Source organism: Schistocerca cancellata, chromosome 2 (assembly GCF_023864275.1).
Source record: "Schistocerca cancellata isolate TAMUIC-IGC-003103 chromosome 2, iqSchCanc2.1, whole genome shotgun sequence".
NCBI lineage: Eukaryota > Metazoa > Arthropoda > Insecta > Orthoptera > Acrididae > Schistocerca > Schistocerca cancellata.
In genome coordinates this window covers 581082592-581095658 of record NC_064627.1, presented here as the reverse complement: position 1 = coordinate 581095658, position 13067 = coordinate 581082592, and the positions used below count along the sequence as shown (strand labels likewise).

General features: G+C 41.6%; 1 protein-coding gene across 2 annotated transcripts in view; it reads left to right on the top strand.

Annotated features, from left to right (window-relative positions):
• The window catches only part of LOC126162195 (growth hormone-inducible transmembrane protein-like), a 78711-nt gene that overhangs the window by 43154 nt on the left and 22490 nt on the right, over window positions 1-13067 (top strand). For both annotated transcript variants that reach the window (XM_049918524.1, XM_049918523.1), the window contains exons 6-7: window positions 6728-6849; window positions 9550-9721. In XM_049918524.1, coding sequence (XP_049774481.1) covers window positions 6728-6849; window positions 9550-9721 — 294 coding nt within the window. The remainder of the gene's footprint in view (window positions 1-6727; window positions 6850-9549; window positions 9722-13067) is intronic.

Genomic DNA, 13067 nt, shown 5'->3' with positions numbered 1-13067 from the left:
GATAAGACATCATGTCATTGTAATAGCACAACTTTATTTTCTAAGAGAAAGTGAAAGTTTCACAAGATCATCTATCAGCGTTCCAATATAGTGGAAAGGCAACAACCTGGAGGCCTGAAATGGTGACGTCACTATGTTAATTAGAGATGTATTAGCTACTGCTGAAAGGTGCATTTGGTCAAATGAAACAGTTACGCGTATGACCAACTTACAATTAATGGGCGAAGCTAGAGCATATGTAATGTATTGCGATGTTCTTAGCAAGGTAATAATGTTCCAGGAGCTGGATGATGGTTTGCATCAGTGCTATCAGGTGCAAAACAGTGAGAGATTTTTAGAGGGAAATTGAGTAGAACCTTAATGAGTCAGCAGAATATTTTGGGATACAATCTGGAAGATTAATGCATAAACATACAAGCTGACACTACAGGAAGAAGCTGGTGCAGTTACTGTGCAGGAAGCTGAAAATAGGGGCTCCATGTTTCCTTACAGGGTATCTTAGCTGACATGTCATGCAGTCAGGGTGGAGAACTGGTCTGACCTGACCGAAGCTATAAGGATTGCCACACTGTAGGAGGAAATTGATATTGGTATGAAAGGGCGTAATAACCATGGAATCTTCGCCTCTGAAGTAGCCATAGGGATATGGATGTAAGGACCATCTGCAAAAGCAGTTTTGCCAACCAGATTGTTAAGAGTCTGGTCAAGTTGGTCATAAGGCACAAGAGTGCAGGAATAAGAAACAAGGAAAATATTACCAAAAAAAGTGTCCATTAAACTGAAACGGGATGGCATTACCTGTCAGGAGGCGTTCCCAGCAGAAGGGAACACTGTACATATGTATGCAGAGACAAAATGCTGTTTATCAGGCGTAGTGCAGGGAAAGAAACACAAGTTTTTAGTGAACACTGGTACACACATGCCGTTAGCTAGTCTAGAACCCTTAGGCAGAAAGAGACTTGGGTTTCCACAGTACAGGTTATGTGAAGCAAGTGGCAATGACGTGAAGTCATTAGGCACAACACTGCTCAACTTTAGCATTGGAGCCAAGTGTTTTCGAGGATACAGGGAAGTGTTGTCAAATGTTAATTAAGATTATTCTATGATTTTTGGAATTGTCTTTCTTTGGAAACATCATGCCAAAATTGATCTTTTGTGGTTGTTGTTGTTGTTGTTGTTGTTGTTGTTGTTGTTGTGGTCTTCAGTCCTGAGACTGGTTTGATGCAGCTCTCCATGCTACCCTATCCTGTGCAAGCTTCTTCATCTCCCAGTACTTACTGCAACCTACATCCTTCTGAATCTGCTTAGTGTATTCATCTCTTGGTCTCCCTCTACGATTTTTACCCTCCACGCTGCCCTCCAATGTTAAATTTGTGATCCCTTGATGGCTCAGAACATGTCCTCCTAACCGGTCCCTTCTTTTTGTCAAGTTTCACCACAAACTCCTCTTCTCCCCAATTCTATTCAATACCTCCTCCTTAGTTATGTGATCTACCCATCTAATCTTTAGCATTCTTCTGTAGCACCACATTTTGAAAGCTTCTACTCTCTTCTTGTCCAAACTATTTATCATCCATGTTTCACTTCGATACATGGCTACACTCCATACAAATACTCTCTACTCGATGTTAACAAATTTCTCCTCTTCAGAAACTTATTCCTTGCCATTGCCAGTCTACATTTTATATCTTCTACTTCGACCATCATCAGTTATTTTGCTCCCCAAATAGCAAAACTCCTTTACTACTTTAAGTGTCTCATTTCCTAATCTAATTCCCTCAGCATCACCCGACTTAATTCGACTACATTCCATTATCTTCTTTTTGCTTTTGTTGATGTTCATCTTATATCCTCCTTTCAAGACACTGTCCATTCCATTCAACTGCTCTTCCAAGTCCTTTGCTGTCTCTGATAGAATTAAAATGTCATCGGCGAACCTCAAAGTTTTTATTTCTTCTCCATGGATTTTAATACCTACTCAAAATTTTTCTTTTGTTTCCTTTACTGCTTGCTCAAGATACAGATTGAATAACATCGGCGAGAGGCTACAACCCTGTCTCACAGCCTTCCCAACCACTGCTTCCCTTTCGTGTCCCTCAACTCTTATAACTGCCATCTGGTTTCTGTACAAATTGTAAATAACCTTTTGCATCTGGTTTCTGTACAAATTGTAAATAACCTTTTGCTCTCTGTATTTTACCCCTGCCACCTTCAGAATTTGAAAGAGAGTATTCCAGTCAACATTGTCAAAAGCTTTCTCTAAGTCGATAAATGGTAGAAATGCAGGTTTGCCTTTCCTTAATCTTTCTTTTAAGATATGTCGTAAGGTCAGTATTGCCTCACGTGTTCCAATATTTCTACGGAATCCAAACAGATCTTCCCCGAAGTCGGCTTCTACCAGTTTTTCCATTCGTATGTAAAGAATTCATGTTAGTATTTTGCAGCTGTGACGTATTAAACTGATAGTTCGATAATTTTTCATATCTGTCAACACCTACTTTCTTTGGGATTGGAATTATTACATTCGTCTTGAAGTCGGAGGGTATTTTGCCTGTCGCATACATTTTGCTAACCAGATGGTAGAGTTTTGTCAGGACTGGCTCTCCCAAGGCCGTCAGAAGTTCTAATGGAATGTTTTCTACTCCCGGGGCCTTGTTTCAACTTAGATCTTTCAGTGCTCTATCAAACTCTTCACACAGTATCATATCTCCCGTTTCATCTTAATCTACCTCCTCTTTTTATTTCCATAACACTGTCCACAAGAACATCACCCTTGTATAGATCCTTTATATACTCCTTCCACCTTTCTGCTTTCCCTTCTTTGCTTAGAACTGGGTTTCCATCCGAGCTCTTGATATTCATACAGGTGGTTCTCTTTCCTCCAAGGGTCTCTTTAATTTTCCTGTAGGCAGTATCTATCTTACCCCTAGTGATATATGCCTCTACATCCTTACATTTGTCCTCTAGCCATCCCTGCTTAGCCATTTTACACTTCCTGTCGATCTCATTTTTTTTAGACGTTTGTATTCCTTTTTTCCTGCTTCATTTACTGCAATTTTATATTTTCTCCTTTCATCAATTAAATTCAATATTTCTTCTGTTATCCAAGGATTGAATTCAGTGGAACTATGATTCTAAAGAGAATAACTGCAAGTGAGGTAATGTTGCCAGGTACACTTATTGTGGAGGTGTTACCAACTGGGCTGTTAACACACATGATAAGAGACGGGGTCCCATGATAATGTACCTCTAGGTAAAGGAAAGGTGGTTTGGATGGCTGCTAATTTAGATGTTCTGGATGAGGACGTTGATAGGTCATTCTGGATGAAGACATTGATAGGTCATGTATAATGATCGGAGCCACAGTGAAACCATTAGTGTATCTCAATTATGTTCGAAAATTCAACGAGCTTTGTTACAATAACTTGGATTTGACACAAAAAGCCCTTTACCAGTGATACCTGTCACGCATAATAATACCATTTTAGACCCATAGGTTACAATGCTCCAGTCTCTAGGAAACCGTACTGTGTACCCTAGCATTCACATTTGATGAAAGACTTTATTGACCAACAGCTGTCACAAGGAATAATAGAACATAGTAATAGTCCAGGAAGTGCAAATGTTGTCATCGCCCTGAAAAAATCACTTGATAGTACTAAGTAGTACATATTTTGTTGTGATTAGAGATATTTGAACACCAAAATTGCCCCTGGTGCATATCCTATGCCCATTAATTCAGATACATAAGACAATATGGGCAATGCAGATACTTTAAACAGTGGATCTAAGAAGCAGGTATTACAAAGTAGAAGTTGCTCCAGAAGATAGGCCAAACAGGGTGATCCATTCACTTTCCGATAGAGGGCAGGAATGCACAATACCTGCATTGTACCATTCACCCTTATCAGATAAAATAAGGAACTGTAAATAAGTGGATATAAATACAGATGCAAGAAATATTGTTAATCTTGGAACAGAGAGAAGCTTATGTCTTCATGTCATTAGCAGAGTTACAAGTATATATAAGAGAAAACATAAAAGTTTGTTCTCTTGAGTGATACAGGCTAATGTAGAGGCATGTAAGGTACGGTTATTATAGAAAACAGATTTATTGGAGTTTCAAAGGAAAGTCTATCCCCAAAACCACATTTCCAGAGTGGTAGCACATTGTGTTTAAGTTTTCTCACTGGAAGTTGTCAACGTAAAATGTTATCGAAATGGAAATCTCATGGTCTTGACCACAGTAGAACTGTGATACAGTGTTATTTTAATAGATGATAAAACAAGAGCACAATTTCATCTTTCCAGCTACTATTACAGGTACGGTCATGATCCAGTTCTCACAACCTACATTGTATTAGCCAGAAAAACGATTAGAAGTGTTACCCACAGAAAACATAACATTCCTCAAAAATGCCTTAAACCCCAACTTGCACTCACTAAATGAACTGGCAGCATCATGAAACAGATGAATTTTGTCAGAACAAATGTTCAAGCATAATCAAAATTATAGGTATATACGGTGGTATAACTTCACTTAAGTGCTGCCATTGTTCTACTAAAAGTTTATGCATTCTGCTTTGTTTGAGATCTAAAACCTAAATGTCAAGCCATCAAATACCTGTCAAGTGGCTAAATAATAGCAAAAAGGAGTAAAAAAAGTGCAGTGCAGTGTAGAATAAGACTGTAAACTTATATTAGAAAATATTGACTCGACAGAACCAATGTAGGATTAAGAACAGACCAAAAACTATGTGAACAAGCTTTCAAATGTTTAAATAAAAGAATATTGTTCAGTGTAGTTACCTATGCAACATGAATTTCACAGGCAAACTAAGAGAAATTCAGGAAATATTTGTTAAAGGAGAGGGAATGTTACATGGCAGAAAAGTATTACAGGCAAATGTAAAATTTCCTCAACATCCTCTCCAGCCAGCACAAGCCAAAACAGGCACACACACCATGTCACAATCAAAAGACAAACAGACAGAGCGCCAACAAAGTTTAAAACAGAACAAACACGGAAGACACTGCCTTATCTCATGGGAGTGAGAGGCCGAAATCATAAACTCGGCATGAAGAAGACATTGTGTTGTTTTAATAGCACAGTTTGATTTTCTAAGAGAGAATGAAAGTTTCAAAAAGATCAACTACCAGCATGCCAATGTGATGGGAAGGCAACAAGCTTAAGGCCTGAAAGCCATTCTTGTGAAATAGAGGGGTAGTGAAGACCTGCTGATGAGCCCAGAAAAGGAGGCCACATTCGGTCATCGCTGGCCAGACATAACGTCATTGCCTCAGACAGTAATACTTACTTGGTTGCTGTGAGCTGCCGACCTTGAACCAACAGATGATCAGACTTGGCTTGCTAAGTCAAACTGGTGGTGTTTGGTGCATTGCCCTCCTGTTGTTGTAACCAGGAGGTGTGTTAACTGCTACTGCCCTGCGCTGGTACCTGTAAGCAGACAGACATCCCCAGCCTTCTGTGGTGGAAGGGCTATGCTGTTCATCTCCACACTGTGGATATCTGGTGAGAGATTACCCGAGCACAACCCATAGATTTCTGCAAGAGTGCTCTAGTGATATGCAGTCTCTATCTTAAGCAGCAATGCGTGTTGTATGGGCTACGCTGGCTGCTAGTGAGGCATGCTGCGTGCCCAATACCATAATTACACGAGTCGTGCCCAATACCATAATTACACGAGTCGTGCCCAATACCATAATTACACGAGTCGTGCCCAATACCATAATTACACGAGTCGTGCCCAATACCATAATTACACGAGTCGTGCCCAATACCATAATTACACGAGTCGTGCCCAATACCATAATTACACGAGTCTTGCCCAATACCATAATTACACGAGTCGTGCCCAATACCATAATTACACGAGTCGTGCCCAATACCATAATTACACGAGTCGTGCCCAATACCATAATTACACGAGTCGTGCCCAATACCATAATTACACGAGTCGTGCCCAATACCATAATTACACGAGTCGTGCCCAATACCATAATTACACGAGTCGTGCCCAATACCATAATTACACGAGTCGTGCCCAATACCATATTCTCTGCAGACTGCTGAGATGAGATGGCATCATCATGTTCAGAGTCAGTGTGCTGCACTGCCACTGACTTTGATGCCAACATAGAGAAGAATATGTAATTATAAACTTCAATGCAATAAATTCTTGTGCTGCTAATGTTTGAGCAACTTGGGGTCCCTAAAACCGGCATTATTTCCAGCAAGATGTCTGTCTGTAGATAACAGTAGTTTCAGGAAGTTTTATGTGGATTTGCGACTGTAATAGCACTTCGGGAAATTTTTCATTCTGTAATACTGAATATGTACTTCTAGATTGTACTTAAAATTAATAGTAATCTATCAGAACAAGACAGCAATGTAGATTATGAATAAGATAAATGAAGTTGCTTATTTATCGATGAGATCAGGTTGCTGGTATGGCGGCCCTTGTCTAAGAAGTGTAATATAAATGGCTTTCATAAGGTGCAAATAATTACCATGCAATCTGTCTTGTGTGGGTTGTAATAATTATAAATGTCAAAAAAACTCTTTAACTAGCGTATTATTTGCCTGCACGTTGGGTGATTTGTTGTTTCTTTAGTCACTTGAGAGATAAATTTGCTTCACATATATTAAAACAATTTATACATTGCATTGTGGTTGACCATCTAGTTAAAATGCTTTTCATTACAGGTACACAGCAGGTGTGGTTGGCGGACTCTCTACCGTGGCGGTTTGTGCACCAAGTGAAAAGTTCTTGATGATGGGAGGTCCTTTGGCCATTGGTCTTGGAGTAGTGTTTGCATCATCATTAGGTATAATATGCTACTACAGAAAATATATATATATATATTTGTCTGCTTGTGTCTGTGTATGTGTGGATGGATATGTGTGTGTGTGCAAGTGTATACCTGTCCTTTTTCCCCCTAAGGTAAATCTTTCCGCTCCCGGGATTGGAATGACTCCTTACCCTCTCCCTTAAAACCCAAATCCTTTTGTCTTTCCCTCTCTTTCCCTCTTTCCTGACGAGGCAACCGTTGGTTGCGAAAGCTAGAATTTTGTGTGTATGTTTGTGTTTGTTTGTGTGTCTATCGACCTGCCAGCGCTTTTGTTTGGTAAGTCTCATCATCTTTCTTTTTAGATATATTTTTCCCACGTGGAATGTTTCCCTCTATTATACACACACACACACACACACACACACACACACACACACACACACACACACACACTCTTTGCCTCTGTATATGTGTGGATGGATGTGTGTGTGTGTGTGTGTGTGTGTGTGTGTGTGTGTGTGTGTGTGTGTGTGTGTGTGTGTGGCGCGCGCGCGAGTGTATGCCCGTCCTTTTTCCCCCTAAGGTAAGTCTTTCCGCTCCCGGGATTGGGATGACTCCTTACCCTCTCCCTTAAAACCCAAATCCTTTCGTCTTTCCCTCTTTCCTGACGAAGCAACCGTTGGTTGTGAAATCTAGAATTTTGTGTGTATGTTTGTGTGTCTATCGACGTGCCAGTGCTTTCGTTTGGTAAGTCACATCTAAAAACAAAGATGATTTGACCCACCAAACGAAAGCGCTGGCACGTCGATAGACACACAAACATACACACAAAATTCCAGCCCTCGCAACCAACGGCTGCCTCGTCAGGAAAGAGGGAAGGAGAGGGAAAGACGAAAGGATTTGGGTTTTAAGGGAGAGGGTAAGGAGTCATTCCAATCCTGGGAGCGGAAAGACTTACCTTAGGGGGGGAAAAAGGAAGGTAAATCTTTCTGCTCCCAAGATTGGAATGACTCCTTACCCTCTCCCTTAAAACCCAAATCCTTTCGTCTTTCCCTCTCCTTCCCTCTTTCCTGATGAGGCAACCGTTGGTTGCGAAATCTTGAATTTTGTGTGTATGTTTGTGTTTGTTTGTTTGTGTGTCTATCGACCTGCCAGCGCTTTTGTTTGGTAAGTCTCATCATCTTTCTTTTTAGATATATTTTTCCCACGTGGAATGTTTCATATATATATGGTGGCCAAGCAACTGGCTCGTCACAATACGCCAGTCACTACTCTTGATGGACTGTGATATCGTGTTGAAGCTGCATGGGCAGCTGTAACTGTACACGCCGTCCAAGCTCTGTTTGACTCAATGCCCAGGCGTATCAAGGCCGTTATTAAGGCCAGAGGTGGTTGTTCTGGGTACTAATTTCTCAGGATCTATGCACCCAAATTGCATGAAAATTTAATCACATGTCAGTTGTAGTATAATATATTTGTCAAATGAATACCCGTTTATTATCTGCATTTCTTCTTGGTGTAGCAATTTTAATGGCCAATAGTGTGTGTGTGTGTGTGTGTGTGTGTGTGTGTGTGTGTTTTAAGGCCTTTTTTCTGTGAAAAGTTTAACTAAGATTACAAATATTTAATTGATTTGTAGAAATCGGCCCTTTCATCCATTATAATTTACACTGATCTTTTGAAACTAAAGGTACTAAAATACAAGAGACAAATAAAACTGAAAATTGTTACAGGTTTTATAGGATGGAAAGTGTCATTACTGGATGTCTTCTGCCACAAAATTAGTATCAACTGTCCACCATCACCTTTAAATTTCAGTTAATGAGTTACTTTCCCAATCAGTTCATACATGTCAGGAGTATTGCTGTCTGTTATCTAATTGACAGTAAAATGTAAATGTTGTGTGACTGGGGCCTCCTGTCGGGTAGACCGTTCACCGGGTGCAAGTCTTTCGATGACTTGCATATCGATGGGGATGAAATGATGATGATGATGATTAGGACAACACAACACCCAGTCCCTGAGCAGAGAAAATCTCCGACCCAGCCAGGAATCGAACCCTGGCCTTTAGGTTTGACATTCTGTCGTGCTGACCACTTAGCTATCAGGGGCGGACAATTGACAAATGAAACTTAGCTAATAACTAGGTAGTATCACAGAATTGTAACAGTGTAGTTTTTTGTTTGATATTTAACAAGTTGTGTAAGAGGTGTTGGCCTATTTTGCATGTTCTCATAATGTTGAAAAGTGACTTTTTAACAGTATTCTAGACAGTCATGTCTAGTTGCTTCTCCCAAATCCGTATTGGTTTCTTTTCTTTAGTTGTAGAAAGATCTACTTTAAAAAAATGTTGTCATGCTTGAAAACAGGATTGTTTTTACTAAGAAATGGGTTAAGAGATGCTGCTACTTTAAATAAAACGAACATCTTCCCTACAGAAGTAACCTATGCAGTGAGATTTGTACACATATTTGTATTCTTGCACTTTCCTTATCAGGTAGTCTGACTCTTACAAATTCGAATTACCACATCCCTATTGAAAGACGTATATTAAGCTTGTTTCATATCCATTTTAGTGTCACACAGATGAATATTTTCAATGTCCCTGTGTATTTAATATGGTATTTAATTCTTTTACAACTCTCAATGCATTTTTGTGATAAGTGCTACTTCCAGCTGAAGTTATTGATTTTGTGAAGCCAATGCTAAATTAATGCGTTTTCCATTTTTCTACAGGTACCATGTTTCTACCACCATCTACTGCACTGGGGGCAGGCTTGTATGCCATCAGCATGTATGGTGGCTTACTTCTCTTTTCTGGATTTTTGCTGTATGATACTCAGCGAATAATAAAACTTGCTGAAGTTTACCCCAAAAATGCAGCTCGTCCGTATGACCCAGTAAATGCGTAAGTATGCATGTTGCGTGTATCTATGATATAAAGATCCTGGTTGGGATATAAATGTTGTGAATAAAGTCACCCACACGCAGTTTAGAAAAGTAGATAAAGTATTTAATTATGGTAGGCAAATACATACAGAATTAAACCTGCCATGTCTGTGTTGGTTGAACTCAGTATTTTTGTCCCGTTCTTGGGTTTGATGTGCTAGCCAATGCAAAAGGCAGAAGCGTAAGTTAGTCTCAGGTTTTCAGCTTTTGAAGTTTCATTGCAGTATTAAATTTGTTGTTAAATGGAAAAAATGGAAAATCCAGGATGGGATGTAACAATACTAGATCAGGAAAGTTGCTACTCACCATATAGTGGAGATGCTGAGTCACGATAGGCACAGTAAAAAGATTCACACAATTAAAGCTTTCGGCCATTAAGGCCTTTGTCAGCAGCACACGCACACGCACACGCGCGCACACACACGCGCACGCACACACACGCGCACGCGCACACACACACACACACACACACACACACACACACACACACACACACAAACGCCAACATGCACACACGTCTGCACAGTCTCAGAGAGTTGAGACAAACTGCGAACAGCAGCCCCAGTGCATGATGGGAGTGGTGACTGGGTGGGGGTAAGGAAGAGGCTAGGGTGGGGAGGGGGAGGGATAGTACAGTGGGAGTGGCAGACAGTCAAGTGTTGCGGTTTAGATGGAGGGAAAGATAGAAGGTGCAGAGGGGGGAGGGGGTAAGTAGCGGAAAAGAGAGAAATAAAAGAAATTAAAAAGGCTGGGTGTGGCAGTGAAATGACGGCTGTGTAGTGCTGGAATGTGAGGGGGGGGGGGGGGGGGGCTGGATGGGTGAGGACAGTGACTAACGAAGGTTGTGACCAGGAGGGTTACGAGAACGTAGGATGTATTGCAGGGAAAGTTCCCACCTGTGCAATTCATAAAAGCTGGAGTTGGTGGGAAAGATCCATATGGTACAGGCTTTGAAGCAGTCATTGAGATGAGGGGTATCACGTTTGGCAGCATGTTCAGCTACAGGGTGGTCCACTTGTTTTTTAGCTACAGTTTGTCAGTGGCCGTTCATGCGGACAGACAGCTTGTTGGTTGTCATGCCTACATAGAATGCAGCACAGAGGTTGTAGCTTAGCTTCTAATCAATGACTGATTTCACAGGTAGCCCTGTGAAACCAGTCATGTGATTTATAAGCTAAGCTACAACCTCTGTGCTGCATTCTATGTAGGCATGACAACCAACAAGCTGTCTGTCCGCATGAATGGCCACCAAGAAACTGTGGCCAAGAAACAAGTGGACCACCCTGTTGCTGAACACGCTGTCAAACATGATATCCCTCATCTTAATCATATAGATCTTTCCTACCAACACCAGCTTTTCTGAAATGCGCAGGTGGGAACTTTCCCTGCAATACATCCTACGTTCCCGTAACCCTCCTGGCCTCAACCTTTGTTAGTCACTGTCCTCACCCATCCAGCCCCTCCCTGTTCCCATTCAAGCACTACACAGCCCTTCCATTGTAGTTAAAGTGACTGCAAGAAAGAAAACGAAGCCACATGGCCTAGCATTTTCTTGCGTCCTACTCCGTGTGTGGCGGAAGATACGTTGTACCACTACTGGTCACTTGCTATCCTGTGTCACTCACAAACAGAGCAAGGGAAAAAGACTGTCCTTATGCCTCTGGAGGAGCCCTAATTTTTCTTATCTTATGGTCCTTACGCAAACTGTGTGTTGGTAGCAGTTGTTGTTCTACAGTCAGCTTCAAATGCCAGTTCTCTGAATTTTCCCAGTTGCATACCTGGAATGGAACACAACTTTTCTTCCAGCGATTCCCATTTGAGTTCCCAAGCATATTCGCAATATTTGTGTTTTGCGATAACAAACCTATCAGTACACTTTTGAAGGGCTTCAATGTCCTCCTTTAATCCTAACAGATGGGAACCCCAAACGCTTGAACAGAACTCAACAGCTGGTTGCACTAGTGTTCTATATGTGGTTTCCTTTGCAGATAAACAACATTTTCCTAATTTAGCAGAATAAACCGAAGCAGACTAATTGCCATGCCTCCTAGTGTCCTTAAGTGCTTGTTCCATTTCATATCACTGTGCAACATTATGCCTACATACTTAATCAGCCCAACTGTGTCATGTAGCACACTACTAGTGTTGTATATGAACATTATGGGATTGTTTTTCATACTCGTCTGCACTTACTTACTTTCCTCTACATTTAGAGATTGTTGCTGTTCATCAAGCCGGCTAGAAATTTTGTCAAAGTCATCTTCTATCCTCCTCCAGTCACTCAATGGTGACACCTTCCCGTACACCACAGAACAGTCGGAAAACAGCCGCAAATTCCCTCCCTGTTGCTCCCGCACCACCTACTTCAGGAGCAACACCCCCCTCCCAACCATCGGGGATTTCAGTTCCCACTTATGAGCTAGAGAAGCATAAGGCTTCCTCAGCTCCTCTCACTAGGAAGGGGTCCCTTGGGTCATTCCATTTACAGGTTTCTGCTATTGGGAAAGACGACAAACGCCAGTGGCTGAAGAGCCCAAAAGCAGCTGGTCATAGGGCTTCACGCTCGTCCTCAGTCCCAGAGACTGAGCCAGGGAAACCCAAGGAGCAGTGAGAGAAACCCAAAAAGAAAACCCCTAAGACCAAGGAAATTGCGGTGGCACCCACACCACTGCTACCTACAAGCTCTGCGTCTGTGGATGGGGTGGAGATTCTGGCGTCCGCTGAGGACATGGATCTTGCCAGACCCTCAGACACAATGGATATAGACTGCTCAGGCAAAAAGTTGGTGGCAGCAGGTGACCCTGAGGTGTAAACTGTCTCATTGAATGTTCCATGCCCTCCCAGTTTCAAGATGACGTCATCCTCTGGTGGAATTGCGGCAGTTTTTCCACTGCCTGGCTGAGCTAAGACAACTTTTAAGCTTTACACCTGCTTTCTGCATCCCCCTCCAGGAAACCTGGTTCCCAGCAATGCGGACCGCTGCCGGCTATAAAGTATATTACAGGAAACGTAGTGACTATAATTGAGTGTCAGGTGTAGTTTGCGTTTATGTCCTAAATTCAGTCTGTAGTGACACTGTGCCCCTTCAGACCCCTATTGAAGCTGTGGCTGTCAGAATATGGACGATGCAGGATATAACTGTCTACAATGTATATCTTCCTCCAGATGGTGCAGTAGCCCTGAATGTATTAGGTGCACTGATGGATCAACTCCGTAAACCTTTCCTACTTTTTGGGAGATTTTAACACCCATAACCCTTTGTTGGGTGACACCATGCTTACTGGCTGAGGAAGAGATGTCGAAAT